Source organism: Corvus kubaryi, unplaced genomic scaffold (assembly GCF_017639235.1).
Source record: "Corvus kubaryi isolate FWS band 111438036 unplaced genomic scaffold, C.kubaryi_AGA036_p1.0 138, whole genome shotgun sequence".
In the NCBI taxonomy this organism is placed as follows: domain Eukaryota; kingdom Metazoa; phylum Chordata; class Aves; order Passeriformes; family Corvidae; genus Corvus; species Corvus kubaryi.
Genome location: NW_024580672.1, coordinates 20,352,890 through 20,378,474, shown reverse-complemented (window position 1 = coordinate 20,378,474; position 25,585 = coordinate 20,352,890). Strand labels below are relative to the sequence as shown.

Genomic DNA, 25,585 nt, shown 5'->3' with positions numbered 1-25,585 from the left:
CAGCTTCAGAATTCCCCCCCGTCTCTAACTCAGCTGCCTTTCTGCACTTGCCTCTGCAGAACCGCCAGACTTTCAACAGCCTCACCTGCCTTAGCACCACGGCCGAGGACGGCTCCCAGCGGCTCGCGGGCCCCCAGCCATGGACCACCGCGGCCCCGGAGGTGATGCCGGGCAGGACCCCCGCCTGCACCCCAGTCCCGGAGCCACCGCGGGCCAGGCCTGACAACCGCCGGGCCAGCAGGGATGACCTGTCCTGCGAGGAGGAGGAGGAGAGTGCCGGGAAGGAGGAGGACAGGGCGGCCTGGAGGAGTGGCGGGACGGGCAGCGAGAGCCTCTTCCAGCTGGACGGCGAGATAGACATCGAACAGATAGAAAACAACTGAGGAGGGAGCAGCTCCTCTCGCCCTGGGGTCCAGGGGCTGCCAGCAGAGCCGTGGAGGGCTCCTCGTTGCCAGCGAGTTTGTGGGATTCTGTCACTGCTCCCCTCCCGCCAGCTGGAGGGGATGAAGCAGCTTTGCCAAAATTTCATCAGGTATTTAGAGGAATTCGTGTGCATGCGTGTGTAAATCTTGAAATTCTTTGTAACTACTGTAGCCAGAGATCAGCCAGTCAGAGGAAAGTGCCTGTCCCACAGGGAAACCAGGCACGGGAATCGCCAAAAACTTGGAATCCACGAGTAAATGGCTTTTGCCAGGGTAGGGTTGGAGCTGATGGAGCTGGCCTTGCTCCCACAGGTGCCACCTGTGCTAGTTCAGAAAGGGGTGCACAAGGAGAAACCACCACCCCTGGGACTGGAGAAAGGGAGGGAAAAGCAGAATATTGAGATTTGCAAACCGAGCACTGGCTGGTGTCTGCCGGGGCGGCTGCAGCTCCTTTTCTCCGGCCGCATCCCGGGCGGCCCCAGCACCCGCCTCGCTCCCCATGTCCCTGGCAGTGCCGTGAGAAGGAAATCACAAGTGAAGTGTTTTGCTTAAATTTAATAATGGCAAGAGCTGGATTATTACTCCTTTGTTTTTAGTTTTCCTTTTCCTGATGGGGAATTAAACAGATCCCTGGCCCATGTGGGGCGGCATCCACAGCAGTGCTTGCTGGGCGCTGCTCAGGGATGCTCAAATGCCTTCCTTCCCTATTTTTTTTCTTTCCAGCCCCCTCTCTGAACCCTTTTGGGAAAAAAGCCCTACTCAGGCTTGGTGCCACCCTCATTTGGGTTCCCAACACCCTGTTTTGGGCAGGGCTGGGCTGTTTACCCATTTACCAGCAGCTGTGCCCTCTTTGCTACCCAGGGCAGGGCTGCCACCCTCTTTTTTCTGGCTTTACTGTGAAGGGCTGCACGCCCGAGGCACGTTGTGGAGGGGTTACTTGACAAAGTCAGCTGGCAAAAGGCTGAAAATCCAGGTAGCAGCACTGAAAGCTTTTCCTCTTCCTGTGCCTTTTTTAAGCACAGATAAAGTGGTGACCATTATGTTTGTACGATATGAATTCTCTTTGCTAAAAATAAGCTGTCCACTTGCTAACAGGTTTAGAAGGACACCTATGGTTCTTTTCTCCCTCTGTTTGGTGGTTTGTTTTTTTTTTTTTAAATTTGTTAGTTTGTTTAAAGCTCTAGGAAAGCTGTACAAATGGCTTCCAGCATCTTCTGGATTCCTTCTGTTGCTTCCTTCAAGCTCAGGGGTCACTTCCTGAGCTTTGCAAAAGCAAGAAGGGAAAAAAATCATTGATACCAAGAGCAGTTGAAGACATGACATTTTTAATGGGGTTCAGAACCCCTGCTGGCAATGCCTTGAGGGTCCATAACTCAGAAAGGCTGAGAGCTGCTGGTACAGGTTTCATTCATCATTTCTGGTTATGTTAGTGCACTTTTTTCCGCCGTGGTTTGGGATGCGTGCAGCATCTCCCACCACAGTGGAACCCATTGGTTGTTACCCCTGTCCTGGCACTGCAGAGGTTTTGCTGGTGGCAGTGGCTGTGTCCACTCCCTCCAGGCAGGCAGGACGAGCCCCAGATATTCGGGGAGGGGATGACAGGGATGTCTTTTCATTTTGGGGAATCCTCCAGCTCTTTTAAAGTGTCGCTTGATGCATCACTTAGAAGAAAATATATCCTGGGTTAACTTTTAGCTGTCCTGTTGTGGAAGGTGTTGCTGGGCTCAGACTCAGTTTTGGGAGGGTCCAGCCCTGCCAGTGTTTCCCAGGCTGCTGCCCCTCTGTCCGTGCCCCTGCAGTGGCACCCTCACAGCACAGTTCTTGGCTTTGAGTCTTCCTGATGCTCCATCCATCCCTCCCCACCGCTGACACATCCTGGTCTCGGGGTGCGCAGGTCCCGCTGGCCACAGGCACCTCCTCAGCTGAGCAAAAAAGGGCAAATTCACCCAAATCCACGTGGGGCTGCTGCCACAGAGCTCCAGGTGGGCTCTCACGTGGGCATCCCCAGGGCTGGAATTCCTAAGGGCTTCTGTTTTCTTTCCAAGGGCTGCTCCTGGTGCCATGCTAACCCCCCAGAGTGGGAAGGTGGCCCATGGGCCCAGCTGTCCTGGACGTAGCCGTAGCATTCAGTTTACATTCAGCACAACCCGTTTGCCTTACTAAAAATGCTTCTCCAATGAGTCATGGCCTTACACTGGGCACGTTGGCGTAGGCACAGACTACAGTTAGCGACAGTTTTGAGGCCACGGTGGTGTTCTGTTGGGTATTTCTTGTTGGGTTTGTATGATTTCATGTACTTATTCTCAGTTTAAGAAAGCCTTACTTTTAAAATTTTTTTTCCTCTCTCTCTCTCTCTCTCTCTCTCTCTCTCTCTCTGTGTGTAGAGGTAAAACATTTGTGGATTTATATATATATAAATATATATATAAATAAAGTAATTAAAAATATTAAATATAATATAGTATGTGCCTCAGATTCAGGGGACATCCTGTTGATTGTAGAGTCAGAAGTGGTGTTGCTCCCCCGGCAGCAGGAGATCCGTCTCCCATGCTGTGGGGAGAGCAGGGCATCCCCAGGGGGTCCTGCTCTTGGTTTGTAAAGGACTTCACCTATTACACAGATGCTTTGGGAACCCCCCAGATTCCCTGGCAAGTCCCTGCCGGCTGCCAGAATGTGATATTAAAGTAATATGCAGACAAGGGATGTTATTCCTTGCTAGGTAGCTAAAATAGGCTCATTATTGTGAAGAGACTAAGTGGCTGCTTGTCCAAGGTGTGACCCAGTCTGGGCAGCAGCCGTTTTGGGATGACACCAAAGCTGTGGCAGCAGCAATAAAGGTTCTTCATCCTGAAAAAAAATAGGATTTTGATACAGAAAGTCTTAGCAGGCGCACGGGGGTTTGCTGTGTGTTTTGCAGATGTAGCTCTTTGAGCCTGCCCTATGAAAGAGTACATTAAAAAAAAAAGAAACCAACGGAAAGAAGTGTTTGTAAAATAGATTGTAATTTTTCCACGTGCTAGCATAGCCTGTTTGGCCAATAAAGTCGTGTTTCAAGTGCATTGTTTAAAGCTCCTGGCTGCCCAGGCGAACAGACTGATGTAGGATGTTCTAGGATTGTAGCAGTGCTTTGCGGCGTGTGTGGGTTTGGTGTTCAAGAAAGAAAAAGAAGAGGATGGCCAAATAGAAAACAAAACAAAACAAAAAATGGGAAGAAGAATAAAAACAAAGCCTTCTGAAGCTATGACCTGTAGTAGCCAAGCCTCGCTGGCAATTGCACAAGCGCCGCGGGCCGTGCGTGTCCCGGGAGGGGCTGCCCAAGGTGTCCCCTCCGGGGCGGGCAAGAAGGCTGCTCCTGCCCCCTCCATGACTTGATTGCACTAGAGCAGCTCAATCTCAGGAAATTGCTTGTTACTTTTACTGTGTAAATAAAGCTTCCTGGTTCAATAACCCCCGGCCTGTGTCTGGCCTCTCTGTGCTGTCCCCGTGGCCGGGCGCGTCTGGGGGGTCCGGGGGGTTGGGGACATCGCTGCCCCTCGGGGATGTGGCAGTGGTTGGAGTTTGATGGGGTTGGAGGTTGATGGAGCCCTCTCCTCTCCTCTCTTGGCTGCACCTCCTTGACATCTCCATGGGTGCTGGGAAGGGCTGTCCCAAAAAATGGGTGGGGGTCGGGAAAGCCCTCAACCAGGACCCTCCCTCGGGGTGTCTGTGTTAGAAATAGGAAGGGTGTCCCAGCCATGGGTTGCACTGGAAAATGGACATTTTATGATACTCACATGCAGACAGACAGACATGCTGCACCCTCCCCATGGTGAGGGGACATCTCCCATGCCTCCTCCCCAGACTGTCATTTAGCTGTAACACAGCCAAAGATAGAAACAACAAAATGCAAACTGAAGTGCCAAGCAGCACCTCCTTCTTTGTGTTTAAGGACAGACAGAATATACTGCCTCTTAAAATAAAATCTAAACTCAAGCAAGGCCAGGGTCCACAGCAGGCCAAGGGCACATGGGGGTGCTAAGTAAGTTCTTGGGGAAACAGGGCAGTTCTCTCCCTGCAGCCTTTGTAACCCAAAAAGGAAAACGGCTGCACTTCCTCCAGCAAGCAAACAGTGTAAAAAGTTTCATGACAGATGGCAGGATGTTTATCTGCCTCAACTTAATCAGATTGAAGTGATAGGCTTAGTATAATAGCAAAAAAAAGGAAGAATTAGGGGATAAAAAAGAAATTCTCAGTGATCCATCACAGCCTGAACGTTTGACCAGGGTTTACAGCATCCTTCCATGTGTGTGGATGCTGACAGTACCATACACTTTGGCTGAACCACTACCCAGAGGACAGAAGATGCAAAAACAGACCAAAAAATTGCACTAAGGTCATTTTCCCAGATGTAGTTCATTTTATTAGAACTTAATTCGTGGCCCCCTTTCCCCTGCTGTCCCCAAGGGGTGCTGTGCAGCTCCAGGGCCAGCTGGTAGCTCTGAAAAACAAGTGTTCCAACACTCCAGAAACAGGGAGCATAATTTTGGTGTCCTTCAGTGAGCGGGGTTGTCTTCAGCTGTTGGGATTGCTGGAAACAGAGCTGGAATTATCCTTTACCTCCTGCTTGCAGAGAGCAGTGGCTGAATGCAGACAGTGGCCAGCACACACTGCCTGAGCTTATGGATATATAAATATCTGTAACATGAACATAATTACACGATTTCCATGATGCCTTGGGAGATCTGAAACAAGTTAAAGCCCAAAAAGTCTTGCCCAAAGCCCAAGAGGGTGCAGAGCTGCTGATACATTGATTAAAAGAGGACTTTTGCCTCTAAAAGGTGATCCTTGCAAACACTACCATGTGTCAGTGAGGGTGGGCAGAGGACTTGATGGAGCAACTCTTAATCTTTAATTTTTTGCCCCATTTTGAGCCCCTTCCATGCTCTTGCCAGGTGCAGCATGGCCAGATGTTACCACACACACTGCAACAGCTGCACTGCAAAACTGACAGGCAGAGAAACTAAAATCCCCAGGGAAGGGCTGCGATGCCAGGAGGCAGGGAGCAGCTCCTTTTAGAAATCCTAATTCTGATTAGGAAAGAAAAGGCAAATCTCATTCCTGTCCTAGCACTGGATGTGCTGAGCGCTGCTGGCAGCAGGAGGGGGCTGAGCTGGAGCTGAGCTGGTGCAGCAGATCCTCAGCAGGAATGCGGGGCAGGATCAGTCCCAGGGGGTGCTGAGTGAGTACAGAATCCTGGAATCCCAGAATGGTTTGGGCTGGAAGGGACCTTAAAGCTCATCCTGTTCCATCCCTGCCATGGGCAGAGACACCTTCCACTGTCCCAGGTGGCTCCAAGCCCAGTCCAGCCTGGCCTTGGACACTTCCAGGGATCCAGGGGCAGCCACAGCTTCTCTGGGCACCCTGTGCCAGGGCCTCAGCACCCTCCCAGGGAACAATTTCTTCCCAATATCCCAGCTAAACCTACCCCTCTGAAGCCATTCCCCCTTGTTCTATCACTACATGCCCTTGTGAAAAGTCAGTTTTCAGCTGGAGCTGTGTCTGACTCAGCTCTGACAGCTCCCTGGCACAGGGGAGCCCCTGACTGCACATCCAGGATTTTAATGGGGAGAGATACAGGAAACCCACATCCCCTCCCACACAGCCATGGCTGCTCACAAGACCCCCCTCCACAGAGGGAAGGCAAAGCCCATCGGCCCCATGGCCTTTTCCAGCTTTTCCAGGTAGGGAAAAGCATTTCAGGTCCTGTAAACATCCCTGCCAGTGCTGATCCCACTGAACACAACGACAAACAGGCCAGATCCAAAGGACAGGGTTTATTCCTGACAGGATGGTGCATTTAGTCACTAATGTGTTACTTGATTCCTGTGCCCTCACCCAGGGCTGTTCCAGACGGGCTAATCCTGGCAGAACCACGGTTACTGCCTTGCCAAGGCATGTGGGGCTGTTCCCCTCCCCAGGGTTTCTGTGCCACCCAAGGCACACACAGGACCCCGGGCCTTGGTGGCCTGCATCGCCCCCAAGGACATCCCCCATCCCATCTCAGGCACTCCAAAAGGTTCAGGACATGTGGGTTAAGCAGGTAAATCCATCCATGAGGGGGTGCCTGGGTTCCCCCATTTCCCACCTCCAGGCTGGGTCCCCAGTGTGAGCAAAGATAAAAAGGGGGAACAGCTCCCCAGCATCACCCCAAGGAGGCTGAGGCCCCTCACAGGCACCAAGGGGCCTCAGGACATTCAAGACCGGCCAGAGGACAGCAGGTTTGGTGCTCCCTTGGATGAGGTCAGTAGATCATTTTAGAACCACTACATGAAATGTTTCAGCAGGCGGCTGCCCACCACCCTGGGCAAGGCTGCGCTGGGCTCACTACGGTGAGGTGGAGCTGGGAGAGGATGAAGTGGTTCCACGGAGGGGCTGCCCGTGAGGGCTCATCCCTGCTCCTGCTGGGATTTACAGCTGCTGGAGGATGATGTCCACAGCCTCAGCCAGGTTGTTCACGTAGGCGTCAGGCTTCACCTCGGGGTGGTTTTCATCGGAAGGCCTGGAAGGAGACAGAGGGACACGGCTGAGCAGGGGCAGGATCCCAAACAGGCCCCAGGTCCCTGGCCATCCTGCTGCCCACAGAGCCCAGGCAGCGCCCATGGGGCACCCCTGAGGTTCACATTCCTCCCTCTTCTGTTTATTTTCCCCTTTCTCTCTCCTACACTCAGGTCTTTCCCACATGCCCAGGTAGATCCTATGTCCTTTGTGCAAATGAGCTGGGCTAAACTTTGCAAAGCCTCAACTGGAAGAGAACCCCCAATTAGTTAATTAACTAATCCAAGTCAATGCACTGCACTTCTTCATCCAGACAGGGATCGCTGTAAGGACACCTCAGTGCAAGCCTGGGACCCTACAAAATTACAAATAATTATTCTCCCATGGTTTTTGTCAAGAAATAGGTAAAGAAAAGAACAATTCCCTTCCCTCGAGACACAGAAGGTCTTCACATCCTTCCAGTGAAAAGGAAGGTTCTGTCAGGGTTTAATTTTGCAGGACCACCATCTCTTGAAGACTCACCAGTGGTGGCTGGAAACACCACCAGGAGAAGGCTCAGTCTCACCCTCCACCAAGTCACCACCCCAAAGCAGAGTGCCTTGAAGCCATTTTTTTGCCAATACTTAATTAGCAGCACTGAGCTAACGAGGTGCGGCTGCACAATCCCATTTTGCTGATTCAGCAGCAGTGCTGATGGGGAGGGGGGTAGATGTGGGAAGCAGAAGTTTTCCAAACCTCATGGTCCTGTTATGGCTCTTGGGCTGAGAAAGCCAACAGCTGCTGAAGGGAAGACATATGTACTTTATATGCTTAATGACCTTCCTTTGGGAGAGAGATGGGAGCCCAGTGTCCACCTCCCACCTCTCCTGCTCCCTGGGAAAGGCAAACCTTTATTTAGCACAGCCTCTCCGTGGGGAAGATGCATTTCCCATTGGATGCAGGGGAGGCAGAGAGATTATTATTATTAATTATTATTATTAATGATGTGCAGAATTTGGTGAGCACTTGTCTGTACAAGCACCAGATCATTTCTTCAGTCCCAGCACTGAAGCTCCCCAGGGCTGTTTCCTTCCTGCTCTTGTCTCAGCCGTGCTCCTCACATCCAAGCACATGAGCTCCTCACAAAGGCATGGCCTCTTCTGGAAGCCCACACTGTGTGCTTGAGGCTTTACTTGCTGCAAAGTTGCACTATGAACTAGGAAAAATAAAATATTTTTATGTTTTCAGCTGATGTTCATCTTTCCTTGTGTCACCTGCAAAGCCATGCCCAGCACCAGGCTCCATGAAACAGACTCTGCATCTTACTTAAAAGGTGGATGGGTCTTTCTTTAAACAGCCAAATGCTATCTTGTTACAGGCTAGGGATCAATGAGAATAACAATTATGATTTTCTGAGGCTTTTCTCAACTGAAAAAGAGTTTGCTGATGGAGAAAAACCTTCAAACATAAAGCAAGTAAAAATCCAGCATGTATCCATCCCTTCAGTGGTGATTATTGCTCACTCCTGATTTAACCAAGTGGCTTTGATGAACACAAAAAAAACTTTGGGCATACAGTAAAACATCAATTTCTTGTCACTAATCCTTCATTTGAGTGGAGAAATAAATAAAGCAAGGAACAAACCTTCTCTTTGCATTTTACACCCTGAAAAATGTTCCTTTCCTAGATTACACACTATGAGAAAATTTTAAGGGCTGCTTGAAACGAACGCTTCTACAAGAAATTTTCAATTACATAGCACTCTTTGATCTATTAAAAGGATTTTGTGATTAATATCTGTGCTGACGACACAGAAATCCATCTGTAACTCAGCTGCTAAATGCCAGTCATCAAGGAAAAGCCCTGTATACACTTAATGTGTCCTGTGAAAAGGGTTTGTGTGTATGTATATACATATATACATGAAATAAGGTATTTTTACCCATTTGCCTGAATACCCTGGGATCACAACACACTCCTGGCTCCACTGAAGTTAATATTAAAACACAATAAATAAAGTTGCCTGAACTCTGTAGGAAAGCAGACAGCTGGAATAAACACACTTCCCTGCTCTCCTGCCTTTTCCTAGGGCTGTGTGTGGAGCTTTTGTCCCTGTCAGTGCCACCCCAATTCCTGTTTCATGTGGCCCCTTCCTTTGTCTCACAGGCATTTTGTGGCTCACAAAAACAGCCGAGGGATGGGTTTGTTCCCCCTTCTGGCTCAGAGCTGCTCTTGAAGCATCTGACGAAAGGGAACTGCAAGCAATAATCCCCAAACTCTAATGCCAAGAAACAAAGCTCCAAGTGCAGCAAAACAGCTCAGGAGTCCAAATCTGGGTGCCAGAAGTGAGGCAAAGAGAGAGCTGTACCATAAAACCTCCGAGCAAACCCAAGATGCTGGAGGATGAGCCCTTATTCTGTTGTCCAGAGGGAGCAGAGACTATGGCTCTACATCAGTCTCCTCTCTGGGGAATTTGGGCTTTTTCCCAGGAAAAGCCCCAGCCACTGAGAGTCTTAAGATGCCCTGAGGTGGAGCAGTGCTCTGGAGCTTGGCCCTGATGTTCTGGGCATTGCTTTGGTACATCAGAGCCTCCCTGGACAAGGTCATTGGGTGCAGGTGGAAGCTTGAGCCAAGAGCAGATCTTGGTCTCACGGGCCCAGCTTGGCTTCTCTCTCAGTGACAACAACCCTATGGCAACTGCAGGTCACAGAACTGACAGTGGAGGTTACTTTTTAATACTTTCTTCTTTCATATTCCAGAAAGAATAAAAAAAAAAACCACCAACAAAAAACACAACCATCTAAAAATATCTTTAATTTGCTAGGTCAGTTGAAGAAGTTAGCATTGAGCTAACTTTAGGATAGGCTCCTTCCGATTTTTTTTCTCACATGGGACTCTGGCTGCAGAGAAGAGCATAAATCAAAATGACAGAAAATTATATACTGCAGCTGAACATTGAGCTGTCAGCACTGCTGGCCAGTGCACAAACTCGCCTGTGAAAAATCAGCTACAGCCCTGGGAAACACTCTCTTCCGTAGAGCAGGACTCCTTGGAGTGGCTGAGCACCACAGCCTGGATTTGCACACAGTTTTCCAGCCCAAATTGGCCGTGGCACGGTGAAATGTGGCACTTCATTCTGCACTGCCTTTGGTGGCCACCTCGCTGGCATACAAAGGGGTCAGGGAAAGGAGTGGCTTAGCACAGGATCCCTGTGAAATCCAGGGTGGTCCTTCCTGGTCCCTAAGGGGAGGGACACGGGGTAATGTCAGGATTAGGGAGAACATGTTCTTCAAAAGAAAAGCCACCCAACAGGACCGGTGCATCACAGCACATTAACAATATGAACTATTTTTAACATGATGCAACTCAGTGGTCCTGAGGCTCCAGTTACTCGTGTCCATCAAATCCTCCTCAGGAGATGACAAAACATCCTCCTCTCCCAGGGGCCATTTATCACTGTGAGGGCTGCAGCAGCTGAGCAGCTCTGTGGCCCCTTGTGCTCTGAGCCAGACCCTCAGCCCATACTGAATGTTAGTTCAGATCAATGCTGCACTTGGAGGCATCAGGAAGCAGCAGGGTGCTGCAGGAAACTGGCTCTGCAATTTTAACTCGTCACTTGGGAGGAGAAGCTCCAGCTATCAGGGAAACTCCAGTATCAGAACGATTGACTTTTAAAAAGTGATGGCTTCCTCCTGATGAAGCATAAAACCAAATTGTAAGCAGCTGATTTGAAAAATCTGTTTCTGCAAGAGTAAGAAGGTTCCCTTACTGTGGGTCAGATTTCCACTTGGATAAGTCTGTCCTGACAGGCTGGATTCCCTGGCTAGACTCAGCTGTCAGGAATTGATAGCTTGAGTTGCTCCAACTTCTGTGCAATTTTCTGGGATGGTTCAGCCAGATGCAGCTGAACATCTCTGAGGGATGAAGGGATCTGTGCTGGCTTGCCTGGTCCTTTCAGGAACTACTGGGAGTCTTTGAAGCAAATACAGGGAAGATGATACGCAGAAAGATGGCCCTAAATCCACAGACTTTGAGTTAATTCTTGTTTCCCACACCAGTTGGGATTCCAGGTGTGGTCTGTGGGTTGAAGAGAGGATTTGGATGGTGCTGTCAGCCAGTTCCAATGGCACTTTTGTGGGGAATCACTGCTGGAAAGGGGATTGGACCTGCAGAGCGTGGAATGTGGCTGGGTCCTACGAGCTGGGAGCCAACCATCCCACCAGGATGTCTGACCTCCAGGCCTGCCCCTCATGCTGTCCTAGGAAACTTCACATACTGGTTGGAATGGCCTTCTCAGAGCCTCACTTGTGCTCTTCTCCAACAAAACATGGGGAACAAAAAGGAAACAGCTGGATTACTGCATGGGCAAAATATTTAACTGCTGAAAGCCCAGGTGGAGGTAGCTGACATGGACAGTCATGGCCACAGGGATGGGAACAGGGTTGGGATCCAGCTCAATCTGAGACCTGCTGAAACTTGACTTGGGAGAGTGAGAGCAGATGGGGATTGATCAACACCTGATCGGTACCACAGGTTAAAATTAGCTCTTACACAGCCCTCTAGAAATTGGGGTGGGTAGGGAAAACACCAAGCAGGGCCTAAGCAAGGCGCCAAAGTGTATCTGAAAAACACAAATGATACCACATTCCAGTGCCACGGAGCTGCAGTCATTTGGCAAACCTGATCCCAACACTGCTGTCCCACTGAGCTCCCCAGCAGCACCACCTTCTGTCACACAGCAAACCCCACCCCACAGCTCACCCTCTGTTTGACCAAGGCATCTCTGTGTCACCATTCAGGCTTCCCACTAACTCCCTGATTAAACAGCACCAACTCCTGCTCCATAAAATGAGATAAAAAGCCTGAGACCATTTCTCCTGACAGCATATTCTTCAGGGGCTCTTACCACGGCTGTAAAACATGCGAGACTGGGTTTAACAAGGTTTTCTTTATGAGGAAGGCAAACAGACACTGTAACCTTTGCTGGTTGATTTGGACAGATGCAATAATTAGACTTGGTGCCACGAGTGAAAGTCTTTTTTTTTTTTTGGGTGAAACATGCAATTTAATCGGTTTGGCACTGAAACCCCAGATAAATCACAGTGACAGGTCACTGATGGACAGCTGAGGGATGGTTGCAAAGCACATTTCCTGAACATACAGTGAGAGACAAACCTGCACCAAAGTCAGTAACAGCACCTAGGGCTGGAGCAACTCTCAGAACTCCAGGGAACCCCATACCTGGACGCCTCTCATGTCACAGACAGCTCTCCCTGCAGTAGGAAGAGAGGCTTTTGTGGTTAAAAAACTGGATTTTGGAGAGCTCCAAGCAAAGCAAACCAGTGTCAGAGCAAACCAGCATCCTCCACCGATCTTCTCTTGCCTCCCAGAACTTCACACGCCACTAATTGTGTTTAATTGTGACTCATTTAAATTCAAGCATCCACAAAGGGGTAGAAATTACAGCCAAATTGTTTGCTAACACCTGAAGGAAGTCTTGGGCTTGTGACTTAATTGTTCCCATTTATGTTAAACTGCTGCAGTTGTAACTGAGCAGAATAAAGCGGCTTAAGTACAACACTTCTTCAGGCAATGTATCTCAACATGTAGAAAATATTGAGGGCATAGGGAGTTATCTTTCTTCATAGTTTACCTAAAAATAAAATAAAATGAAATTGCTAAATGCTAGAAATCACAGAATCACAGAATGGTTTGTCTTAGAAAGGACCTTAAAGATCATCTCGTTCCATGGGCAGGGACACCTTCCACTAGCCCAGAGTGCTCCAAGCCCCATCCAACCTGGCCTTGGACACTTCCAGGGATCCAGGGGCAGCCACAGCTTCTCTGGGCACCCTGTGCCAGGGCCCCACCGCCCTCACAGGGGAGAATTCCTTCCCAGTATCATATCCAACCCTGCCCTCTGGCTGTGGGAAGCCATTCTCTCTTGTCCTGTCACTCCATGCCCCTGTCCAAATTCCCTCTCCAGCTCTCCTGCAGCCCCTTTAGGCACTGGAAGGTTGCCATTCCCCAGATTCATTTTTTTTTGCGTTTTTTTGCGTTTCAAGATGTTTCTTGGGGCAAACACTTGTACTTTCCAAACATACACATGCTGAAAATTTAGTTGGAAGTGTTGTTTAATTGCAATTAGTTTGTTTCTAATCAGTTGGCTGCATGGAGATGCTCTAACCAAAGATCTCAGATACACAATTCCAGAAATGACTGCATAGAAGAGGCTGCTGAGAGCTCTGGAAGGGCTAGAGGAGGTGCATGAGGAGCACTTGGGGTCCCTGATGCACTCTGCTCTACCACGTTTTCCACCAGGTTTTTTTTGAACTGCCAAGATCTGGTGCAGGACATCACTTTGGGAAGCAAGGAATAGGTTGGAAATGGGGATTGTAACTGCAGATATGAAGAGGTTTAGGGAGAGCAAGTGGGACTTTGTCAAAACACAGAAGTTAAAGGAGCAGAGGTGAGAGAACAGATCAGGAGCCAGAGGCTGGCAGGAGCAAAATTCTGTGGGTATCACATACAAAGCTTGGGAGAGAGTCAGCACAAGCATTTCCCATACCACTCTCCACAGGCATGACATTTACTCGTGGTGATTGCAAATTAACCCTTGAACAACCCCAGCTCCTGGCATTTCTGCAGGATGCAGTGCACCCTCCAGCCTCTGAACACACAGTGCTGAGGAAGCCGATGACGGCAGCGTTTTCCTCCGCCCATCCCTATTTGTTTTCTCTCTCAGGAAACCCAGCACATGTGAACATGCCAGATTAAGAGCTCAGGAGATTAAAAGTCCTGAAAGTCTGTGGAGAGGACATATAGAGATCCATACAGTAAGAAACAGGCACGAAGGAAGGCAGGATGGTGATGGGGAGACGTGATGTGAACCGCTGCTGCTGGGACAGAGGGTACTCCTGGCTAAATGCTCTCATGTCATTACACCAGAGCATGAGACTTTATTAGTACTGACTTCTTTCCCCTACCTCCAAAATCCTTCATGGAAAAATGCACTTGAAAGTCAAGCTGGTTTGAACAAATATTTAAACAAGCAGAGCACTGGTGTTCTGGCATCTGGGCAGCAATTTTCCTGTCAAAACTGCAGAGCTCTCTCATCTTGCACAGCCAGAGCAGTTCAGCAGGGGCCAGGCATTAAAAGTGTGCATACCAGCGTTATGGTGGAGGAGAGGGAGCAGCACACGTACCTGATCTGGCTTTGGACTGGTTCCCAGCCTGCTTGTCCCAAAACAGCTGCACACGTGTCCTGGGAACAGCTGGTACAGCAGGGAGAGCTGGAACCTGGTGGGCACAGGATGGAGGGACACCCAACCAGCCCCTTCTGCCTCAAGGGGCTCTGGTCCCTTCTTCTCTGCCCACAATCCAGGTACCTTGTGGGATCTGAGCTGCTGTGGTCCCACCCAACCCTGAATCCAAAGGTGAAGCCACCGTGGCTCAAAAGCCTGGCTCCATGCTGGGTGATAGATACTGGATTTGATTCCTGAGAAGACAGAGGTGGAAAGGAGTTACTGCATCAGGGACTGCCATCCTCAGCCCCATGGAAACCATTTCAATCCATCTTATGCAGTGATGGAGTGCATTGGTAATATTTGTTCAACCTACTCTGTCAGGCTAACCAGAACAGCCAGAGGTGCACATTCACCCTCAGTCACCTGGGGTTTCCCATCAGGCTGGCCCAGACCCATTTCATCCAAAGCTGTCTATCCAAAACCAAGATGCTGTGCCCAGGCTGGTCACCTGAACCTCTTCAGGAGCCTCCTGCTCAGGACAGACAGGTCCCTCTGTGGGGAAAGGGAAAAGTATACACAGAACCATAGAATTGTTTAGGTTGAAAAGGTCTCTGAGATCATTGAGTCCAACTGTTCCCCCAGCACTGCCAAGGCCACCACTGACCCATATCCCCAAGTGCCACATCCACAGGTCCCTTAAATCCCTCTGGGGATGGGGACTCCACCACTGCCCTGGACTGCCCTTTCCATGAAGAAATTGCTCCTGATGTCCAACCTGACCCTCTCCTGTCCCAGCCTGAGGCCGTTCCCTCTCCTCCTGTCCCTGTTCCCTGGCAGCAGAGCCCGACCCCCCCGGCTGCCCCCTCCTGTCAGGGACTTGTGCAGAGCCACAAGGTCCCCCCTGAGCTCCTTTTCTCCAGGCTGAGCCCTTTTCCCAGCTCCCTCAGCTGCTTCTCATCGGACTCGTGCTCCAGACCCTTCATCAGCTTTTTTCCCCCCTTCTCATTCATCCCATGTTCATCCCAGTTTCTTAGATAACAAGTCTGGATAGGAAATAACCCCTGGAAGAGATGATTCTTTTCCCTACTGACTCTATTTAAACCAGATGACAAGCTCATATCCCAGAGCCAGCTCTCAGACAGCCAGAGTTAGGTGTAAAGAATCTGTCTAACTTTTAATAAAGTTTAGATAAAGTTTAGTGAGATAAATCCAACCCCTTGTGTTCCTGCAGGCTGTGAGCATATGGTGGAAATGAGCCATGGATGCCAGGCATGGTGGTGTAAGCACAAGGACCCCCAGGCTGGGCTGGGGTGCACTGGGGGACCAGAAGCTCTGACTGTACATGTGGATGCACCAAGTGCTGCAGTGCAAGCACAGCACAGCTGTTTCCAATAAAAGCAAAGCCTCCCTCTCCCCCTCAAAAGTTAAAGGCACATTTGCTTGTTTTCTGAGAAAATCTGAGAATTGCCCCTGCTCTGCCAAACTATCCAGTCTAACAGGGTGTTTGCAAGCACCCTGAGACTCAGCTCTGCCTGCTTGGATTAATTATTGATGACCTGCTCAGCTTTGCCAGATGACCTTACTCAATTCAGTAGAAAATAATTTTAAATGCCCCTGAGAAAGAATTTGGACATAAATATTTCCTTTGTGCACACACACAAACAGATGTGCATCTTAAATGGAGCTGATGCATTAGCTATTAATCAGACTTAATATTACACAGGAGTGAGAAAGATTAATTTCAAGGGTTGAATGTAAAGCTCAGTGGTGCTCAGACATCTTACTCTGTTAGATACTTTTAAAGACCTTAACCTAAGAGAATATTTCATTGCTTTCCTTTAATACATCACTTACAAAATCCCTATGAAAGGTGTAAAATGAACGCTGGCTTCTGCATTTGCAAAGCATCTCATGGAGATTTAAGTCACAGGACTCTGGCAGATGCAGATTCTAGCAAGAAAGGAGCTTTGCAGATTATAAAAGAAAGAAGTCTTAATTTAAGGTTTCAAATGCTGTTTGGAGAAGTTTGATTTTAAAAGTATTAGGCCAGATTGGCACTGATAATGCAACCCTCGAGACAAGACACTCCAAGTTACAGCTTTAAAAGACTGTTTCTCACCAAAGAAGAATTTGAGCTACCCTAAGGAGAATAATATTTGTCTCCAGATGCTGCTCACTAAATCAGCTTTAATTTTAAATGAGAATGAAACTATGAGCTATCTGTGCCACTCCCAGGAAACCCAAGCAGACAGACATGCAGCCAGTTCTCCTTCCAAAGGGCAGGAACAGCCAACTCACACACGTGTTGGGAACCAGCACCACCCTGCTCCAAAACCTTTCTCATGTGGGAAGCCAAAAAAGCACCTACACTGGAAAATTCAGGCACAATTTATATTTTTGTCTGCACAGTTGTCCAGCCTGGACAAGGCAACGGCACAGAGTCTGTCTGACTTCTCTTTCCAGACCAGATTCCAGATAGGAATATTACATCCGACTTCACTCAAGGATGTCAGGAACCCACCTGCTTCTAAATGTGCTCATGCTGAACTGATATAATAAAAGGGAATCTATATTTGGGCTAAACCCCAGGAGTTCTGCCTCCAGTGCACGATTTATGCCCTCTGGAAGGGTTCAGAGACACCTGAGCACACATGGCCCACCCAAACAACTCAGCCCTGCTCCTCAGAAACTCCTGACCTTTCTAAAGCAGAAACTTTGCTACAGTTATTCCAAATTGTGGCTCATTTGCTTAAGCCACTCTGTAAATGAGATCTTCGTAATCTTCTCTTTGGAAGTTTGCATGGCCTGAATGTCTGCCTGCTTTCCCTTCCATGACCACAGTGCCGAGGAAACGAGACTTCATTTGCTTGGGATATAGATTTACCAATATCTGGAAGTGTTCAAGGCCAGGTTGGATGGGGCTTGGAGCAACTTGGGACAGTGGAAGGTGTCCCTGCCCATGACAGGGGGTGAAACAAGATGGGCTTTGAGGTCCCTTCCAATCCAAACTATTCCATGATTCTCTGAAGTGATGGAGCTGATCAGCTTCGCTTTTTGCTTTGTTTCACAGATGAAAGGAAAAACCCAGATCTGCTGAGGTGTTGAGCAGGTAATGAAGGAACCTTGTGCCATATGCCTGCAGCCTCTAGGATACTGAATGGGGTCGCTGGGGAGTAAGATCCTAAATCCAGCAGAAAACAATGCAGTTCTGTATTGACCAGCAATAGCCAGCCCACACTGGATCCCTTTTATTTTTCAATAGGCAATGGGGACCTCAGGCCAGGCTGCCTCCCTGCAGAGGAAGGCAGGATGTCCTCTGCAGATTAGGCTCACAAAGGTGGGAAGCTGTTCAAAGGATGAGGACATGCTGCGTTTACGGGCTGCGCTTCGCCCAAGGATCCCAGGCTCCTTGGAAGCACTGCAGGAAATGTGCAGCAGCGCTGCCCTGGAAACCAGAGTGCTGCAGGGAGGCAGCAGGGATGGCTGCAGCCTCTTCCTCCTCCTCCTGGCTCTCTTCCACCCAGGCAGGACACGGGAGGGAAGCCAGTGAACACATTTTTCAAGGTGTCAAACCACATCTAGGCTCGTGCTTAGGAATGGATTACGGAAAGCGCGCTGAAGTCACATTGTTGGTGTAGGGATTAGAGCCCCGCGTTCCTGGCGCTCAGCCTTCTGCTTGGACACGGGGAACAGGCTGAGGGCTGTACCTGCTTCCTTCCAGCTCTGAGCTCCAGCTCCTCAGATGCAGGCTGCTCGTGTGTCCTGCTTGCTGCGTGCTCAGTGCAGACTCAGAGCCCACCCCCGGCTGAAGCCTTCCAAGAGTTTGGTCAAATACCAATTCCCAGTCATGTCAACGGGGATTTTGCTCTATGCTGTCAAATAGATAGTCCCAAATTTGCAACAACTGAGTGATGAATACTTGGGTTTGGGCAGTAAAGCATTTGGGATGCTTGGTTTCAGTTCAGGGAGTTGCACAGGTTCGGTCTGAGTCCTGTGCTTACTTGCACACCCTCCAGCATCATTTTCTCTGTCGGTCCCTGGCTCTCACTTTCATAAATACAATGGTTAATAAATACTATGGCCACCTCCAAATAGCTTTTATAAATTAGTTTTTGTGGGACTGACTGAACATTTCCCATGGGAGTTTATTGCTGGCTGTTATCACACGTGCAAACCACAGCCTGGAACAACAAAATCATCCAGCAGGATGAGTTTGTACCACACCTGGCACACTCAGAACAGCACCAGGCACCACTGCTGCTTTCAGACCCTGCCACATTCACCCTCGTAGGGCTGAGATGGTTTCTGAGTCAGCTCTTCATGAGCTCCAAGACCCAGAAGCCGAGGATCAGGCTCTTGCAGGGTGCCCACGTGGGCTGGGAATGAAAGGGGTGCCTAGGGGCTTCTCCACCTCCAGTGTAGTTGACAAGGCTTTCCCATTTCTTAGGATCAGGCTGAACTTGGGACATTTCTTAACCATGAAATCAACAAGAAAGACTTACAGCTTTAGAACAGAGGAGGAAAAACCCCAAACAAACAAGAGCAGTGGCATGGCAACTGCTTCACCTTCTTGGTATCTGCAGTATTTGCTTTTATCTGAGCATTGTGGCAGAGACCAGTTTCCACCCTTTGCATCAGCATCAAGTGAGGACTGATCCTTTGTAGAATGAACAGCCCATAATGAACAGCCCATAATACTGGTTTTAGCTGTGCTTCTGTAACCCAACCTGGCTTAAATGAAGTTTATTTACATACCATGCTCGATACCTTTGAGAAAATCTACTACTTAAAATACTTCAAAGGTCTACTTTGTACTGGAGGTGGGACAGCCGAGGCTGTGGTCTGCAAATATTGCTCAATTCTAAAGGCATTTCAGGGTGGAGATATTTGTCTATGGAGTTAAAAACAACCCAACAATAACCCAATCCCTTTCCAGTTGCATTCAAGGCAGCACAGAGCAATCCGTGGAGGGCTGATCAATCCTCTGCTGTTTTTTCTCAGTCCAAAACGAAGCAGTGGCTTGGGGGGTGTGTGTGTGCTATGTAAGTATAATATATATAAAGAATTTTTTTGAAACAAACCACCCAAGTCCTTGCGCGGCAAGGGCTTTACTGGATCATAAAGAGGGAGACTTCATCAAGTAAAACATTAAAGGAAATGTGCTAACTTACAGCACTATACATTAATGCTCAGCAATGTAAAGAGTTTAATTGCCTGTTGCCTTCCCACCATAAATTACTACCTGCAGCTAATGGAGAACCTTCCTCCAGACCTATTTATGCACCTCACTCACATTTCATACTTTCACATGGATGGAAAAAACAGCAAGGCAGCCTGGAGTTGTCTGAAGTCCCTGCAAATGGGCATGTCCTGAGAAAGTAATGAACATTTAAGAATACCACATGTGTTTGGTATAAGTTGCTTGAGCAGCTCATCATATATACAGTACCCTGCAGGTTTTATGATTGCTTATATCTGAATTTAATAATTAGCCAGTCCATGTTAAACCATGCTGCCGTTCACACACAGCTGTTTCCTCCCCAGGAAAGGGCACTTCCTTCTTTTGGGGGAAGAAGAATCATAGAACCATGGAATGGTTTGGGTTGGAAGGGACCTTAAAGACCACCTAGTTTCATCCTAGAGAAAGGGGCAGGTGGCTTGAAGGAGGAAGAAAAATTACCCATCAGAGGGATGCAGAAAAGCAAGGTGACATTTGGACCTGGGTTTCACTACTCTGCATCTGGGAGATGCTAGTTAGATACAAACCCGGAACAACAAGCCACAGTCCCAACCACCTTCCCAAAGGATTAATTAAGGAATCCTCCTCCCAGCCCCCATTCAAAAATCTGGCTGGAAACTAAGTAACAGCAACTGTTTACCCCATTAGAGCGCTGCAGTGAGAAAGGACAGCCTCCTACAGCTTCCCACAACTTCGGGCAAGATAAACATCTTTGTTGTAAAGCAAGAGCCTCTCCAGTTTTATTGATGGAGACAGAAAGTGCCAGAGAATGGGAGCTGCTGAATCCAGCCTCTGATTAGCAATGAAGAACTTGGAGAGGGGCAAGGCTCTGGGCACAAGGTCCTCCCCACTGACTCAGAGAAAACCTTCTCACATAAATTAGCCATCCCTGTGATTTTAGTGCTTGGCTATGCCTGTGACAAAGGAGCCTCATGGGGCTCTGTGCAGCCATCAGATTCAGCCCTTCCAGCCCGAAAATCTGGGGGAAGGTCCAGAGGGCTGCAGATAGACCTGTGCCCCACCTCACCACATGGGGACAAGCCCCAGGGTCACCCACACAGCCCCAGTGGTGCAGGGAGCCTCCAGGATGCTGCATTGGGCATGATCCCTTTGGCTTGAACTCCAACCAATACCTAGAACAGGATGGGAGACAGGCAGGCTCTGTGCATGGAGCTCCCCAGCTTTCTGCTCCAGGCCCTGGGCAACCTGGGCTAGTGAAAGGTGTCCCTGCCCGTGGCAGGGAATGAGATGAGCTTTAAGGTCCCGTGCAGGCCAAACCAATCCATGATTCCTCGTGCACCATGGGCGGGGGTCCAGCCTCATGGAAGCCTGGGGAGCAGCACCCACCTCCACAGCAATGCTGTGATTTACTCTGGCAGATGGAGGAGAGATCAGATCAGGCATTTTCTCTACAAAAGGCGTTGCATAAGCCCAAAGGCTGCTCATGGCAGCAGCCCATGTCCCTAATCGAAATCTGTGATGAGGCTCCGTGCTCGGGCTGAGCTGATGGATCCTCCCAACACGATGTGCCCAGAGAGGCTTGCAGAACTCATCTGACACTGCTGAGGGCTTTGCTTCCCCCCACATCTCGTTCCCCCATGAAAAGCTACAACTGAAAAGTCCTGCTCCTTGGAGGGAGTGCTGGTGTTTATCAGACGGTAACAATGAGTACATCATGAAATCATTTAATCGTTCTCATTAAATGCCTTGCTGGAGAGCAGCCCTGATTTATGGACACTACGCCGTGGGTATAAATAAAGCTGCACTTTGCTTCTAACACATCTGGTCAAGAAAATTAATGTTTTGTTTTCCATAACCTTTGTACTCTCCCCTTCCTCTGCTACTATGGCAAAGCTCAAGGCGTGTAACTTGATCGCTCTGGGGAAGAGGAGACACATCCAAGGGCTCGCAGGGGCTCAGCCCAGCCACAAGAGGCAGCTTCCCAAGCGCAGCCCTGCACTCCAGCCCTCCCGGAGCCACCACCCTTACACGTGGATGTACCTCCCTATTTCAAAACAAAACCCCGAGCAGCCTTGCCTCTCGTGCTGGAAGTGTTGCTGGAATGGCCTATCTTGGTAAGTTCAGGTCCAAGAAGTACTGATATATTTAGCGCCGCTGCATAACTTTCCATCCTTGGAAGCCCAGTACTCCTTTTTCTTTTGTGGCCAGGGAATAGGACAAAAGCCACTCAAACCAGATGTACGTCCGTCTCCAGAGGAGAGGAAATGTGAGGCCGCTGTGACACAGGACAGTGGCCAGAGACCTTTTTTAATGCTTATATTAACCACGCCCCTAATCCTTAGCAAACACTTCATCAGTTGCACAGTGGGTTTTTTTTCAAAAGACCTTTTAGTCCCAGCACAAGGTGTTCACTGAGCACAGGGAAAAATGCACTTCCAGGCCAGGCAGATGTTGAGGAGGCTTAGGAGAGAGTAATTTTAAACAAGGACGGGGAGCAGGGCTTTGCAATCATATGGTTTGCATCTGGAATTTACAGGCACGATAATTTTATAACCTTCTCCTTGCAGTTTTGAAGCAATGCAATTATTTTTTGCTGCTGCAGGGACAGGGCTGCAGGAAACATCCCCCTGCATCTGACAACTTTATGTGGCCCTGAGCCTGCACCCTGTGCTGTGAAACAGGCAGTGGGAAGCTGGCAGAGCCAGTGGGGTGCACACGGGCACTTGTATTTCACAGGCATTAAAACACGAAGACTTAAAATCGACCAATTTGCTTCTGCTCACAGCCAGGCCTCTTATATCTGGCTGATTTTACAGTATATATGAGCTGTTCTTCATAAAAGTCACTTTCTAGTGACTTCCCGTACTTCTTTTCTGGTTGAAACCAAGAAACCTCTTACTCAACCACCCATTTTTCATGTGTACATAACACATGAGGCTGCAAAATGGCTGCAAGAAGAGACTTTCGGGCAGGAGGGCTCAAAGCACTGAGACAGCTAAGAACAAAACATGAGAACATCACCTCTAACCATAGCAGGAAATGTGGGAAAGATTAACTTCTTTTTAAGAGTAGTATTTTTACATTTCCACAGACACAGCCCCAGCATGGTCCCAGCTGTGTGCATATTCCAGGCACTAACTGTGCATGGACTCACAATCTGCCCAAACACAAACCTTAGCTATCATCAAGTCTAGCCACAGATTTGGCCTCTAAACACGAAGAAATTAAGAGCTTTTCCTTGGGAGGCAACGCAGAGTTTGGCAACCACTATTGAGTTTCAAACATTTGAAAGTAATTGCTAATGCACAAAGAAACTGGAATTGAGGAGAATTTTCCCCAGGTTGGACATCAGTGCTGGTTTCCACTCCAACAGCTATTGAAGTCAGTCAGACTCAGTCCAACATGCCCTACACAGATGTCAGCACTATCCCCAGAACACGGATACTCACAGACACATACACGCATTTGGATGTCTATTTCTCTGTAGGTGGGGAAAATTTATATTCAATTACCTTCCTTTAAAATGATACATAAAGCAGGAAGACAACTTGTTTCAATAGGAAAAATTTATTGGACTAGTTTCTAGGGTGTATTTATTCTTAATATAAGTTTTTGCTAGGTGATGGATTCAGATGAATCTGACCTAAAGACTCTGGCTCTTCCCTCCTACTAGTTCCTGTCTTGATAATTAATAAGGATTTAATTTTTTTCTTGGAATTTAGTTATGTAAAAATACATCAGTTTTGCAGAGGTCATTAACTCCAGGGCTTCTGCTGAGCCACAGGGACTCCATGGTTGCTCTTGGGCTGCTGCAAGTCCCAATCCAATTTTTTTTGCTATGAACCTTTGTTTCATTTTATTGCTCTTTGGGTTTATGAGAGAGGCTGGGAAGGAACAGAGGACATGGAGAACCTACTTTTGCTTCTGACACTGGTGTGTGACCTCGGGTACATCACTTGGCTTTGCTTGGTTTCCACAACTGAAAAATGAGAATAACAACACCCTGCTCCTTTGTGTGAGCACCTCAAAACTTCATTAGGCGAAGAGCAGATACAGAAGAGTGAGGTATTTCCAGTCCCTCCAAGATTAGGCAGGGAGAAGGTTCGGAGTGACGGATGAATCTGTGGCCAAAAAGAGGACGGATCAGTCACAAACTGTTTGGGATGATGCCCTGGCCAGCTGGGAGCCACAAATGGATTTTGGCATTGACTTCAAGAACATCAGAGTTTGACCTTCCACACTGCAGGACCTCATCTGTAAACCAAAAATAACAGGATTTCCGTCTCCCCATTCCCTCTCGCCAACATGGATTTTGCATCCCTTAAGGACAGACTGTGTCTTACCTAAGCTGTTAAAACTCAGTTTTGGTAGGGAGCTGGAGGAAGACTGAAAGGCAGTGAAACAACCCTGCGTGGAACACAACTGTGGCGCCCTGCAGAGAGGGTGAAGCGCTGCCACCTTCCCAAAAGTGTCCCCAGCTGGAGGGAGCTGCTTTGGAGTTGAGGCCAAATGGAGGCACAGGCACACACACCCTAGGTGGTACAGCCACTCAACCACATGTCCCAAAGGTGACAATCAGTGCAAACGAGGCAAGAAGGGTCTTTTGTATGCGGTTCCAGCAACGAGAGTTTATTCCACGTGTGGATGGTCCAGGGACAAAAGACAGAATGAAGGATGAGGGTGTAGGTTTATATACGGGGCCGGTAGGGGTGGGTGAAACATCAGAACCAACGGTTTGAGGGCAGGGAGGCGGACTGAGGGTGGAACAAAGGTACAACAACCAATGGGGAAGTAGGAGGGGTGGGCAGGAGAACAGAAACCGATGGGAGAAGCAGGAGAGGGGAACTTTCTAGATGGGGACCAAACAAGGTATAAAGGGGCAGGGGCCAATGGGCCAATCCAGAACACAGAAACAGCATACAACAACATAATGATACAATGCATGGTGGGAAGGCTCCTTGTGCTCACCACAACCTTGGGGGCGGTTCAGGACTTAGGGGCTGTCCCACTAGCAGACCTGTTTTGTCCCTGGGCCAACTGGCCCACTGGTCCTGACCAGTGCAGTCTCACACACTGCAACACACAACCAGCACCACGAGGAAAGAGTGAGAGAAAGTAGGAAGGAGTTGTTTGTGAGTCAGCACTGAGCCCCGTTGGGCCGCAGCAGCCACGTGGTGGGGGCACAGCAATTTCCGTGATAAATTTGTCTGTAAAGTATGGGATAAACCCTGGTCTCTCTGAGCAGCTTCCTTTGACTTGAGTGGGAATTGCTTCCTCACAGCTGAGAGCAGAATTTGCCTGTCTATGTGTAATGATAAAAAAGAGGGAGGAAGAGCCTTGGATGATCATCACAGAAATGATCTTGGCCTTTCTAACACTGACACCAAGAATTCAACTGATAAGCCCCGCTTGTGATTGCATGTCTGCCAGCGTAAATTTAGAAATTCAGGTTGTTGGCTTGTGTGCAAGGATGTTCCCTGCACAAAGTTTCTACTAAATGTTTACAAAAAAGCAATGGCCCTGACTTCCTTCCAGCCATACCCATGGAATCACAGGATTGTTAAGACTGGAAAAGACCCTGTGCAAACTCCTGGCCCAGCAACACATTGGGTCCTTCCCCCTGGACTAGGGGGATGGCAGCAGCTACTCCTCAGAGCAGGTACTTACAGTCACTGCCCCAAGGAAGGGAGCTGCTGCCAGGAATTAAAGGTAGCCAACCATTCATTCCTTGCTTACTGTAAATATTTTGCAGCCAGTAATTACAGCCTGTTTCAATCTTCCACCCTACAAAAAGCTCCCGACTCCCAAGGCAGGGGCAATCCAACTGTGACTGCTTCTTCCAACACCTCCAGCTTCCTTTTGGAGTTCTTCTCGAGTTCTCCAGCCTCCAAGGGACCACGACCAGCAGTCTGACTGTCCCTGAGGGAGGTGGTAGCTCTGGCTTTGGCCTCAAACAGGCTGAGCCACTTCTTGCCCAAACAAGAGAATCACAACAAGCAGCCACCTCAGAAAGCGTTAAAAGGAAGAGTCCTGCTAACGCTTAAGTGTTACAAATCTTTCCAGTTAAAATAAATTATTCAGGAGATGTCAGCCTCCCATCAGCACCATCTGAGCTACATTTTTAATAGTTCTGTGCACTGAACATGTTCTGTCATCATATCAGTGATACCGAGCTGCGAGACGAGGACGGGGGAAATGCGAGC

The 25,585-nt window shown here is 48.8% G+C and overlaps 2 protein-coding genes across 6 annotated transcripts in view; one reads left to right on the top strand and one right to left on the bottom strand.

Moving 5' to 3' along the window:
- Positions 1 to 3,869, top strand: part of FAM53B (family with sequence similarity 53 member B) — a 44,729-nt gene extending 40,860 nt beyond the window's left edge. For all 5 annotated transcript variants that reach the window (XM_042019545.1, XM_042019544.1, XM_042019543.1 and 2 more), the window contains one exon: positions 60 to 3,869. In XM_042019545.1, the coding sequence (XP_041875479.1) occupies positions 60 to 383 (324 nt within the window). In that variant the 3' untranslated portion in view covers positions 384 to 3,869. The remainder of the gene's footprint in view (positions 1 to 59) is intronic.
- A 2,351-nt stretch (positions 3,870 to 6,220) lies between these two features.
- Positions 6,221 to 25,585, bottom strand: part of LOC121660275 (phospholysine phosphohistidine inorganic pyrophosphate phosphatase) — a 72,732-nt gene continuing 53,367 nt past the window's right edge. Inside the window, exon 7 of the mRNA XM_042019541.1 lies at positions 6,221 to 6,960. Within this exon, the coding sequence (XP_041875475.1) occupies positions 6,870 to 6,960 (91 nt within the window). The 3' untranslated portion in view covers positions 6,221 to 6,869. The remainder of the gene's footprint in view (positions 6,961 to 25,585) is intronic.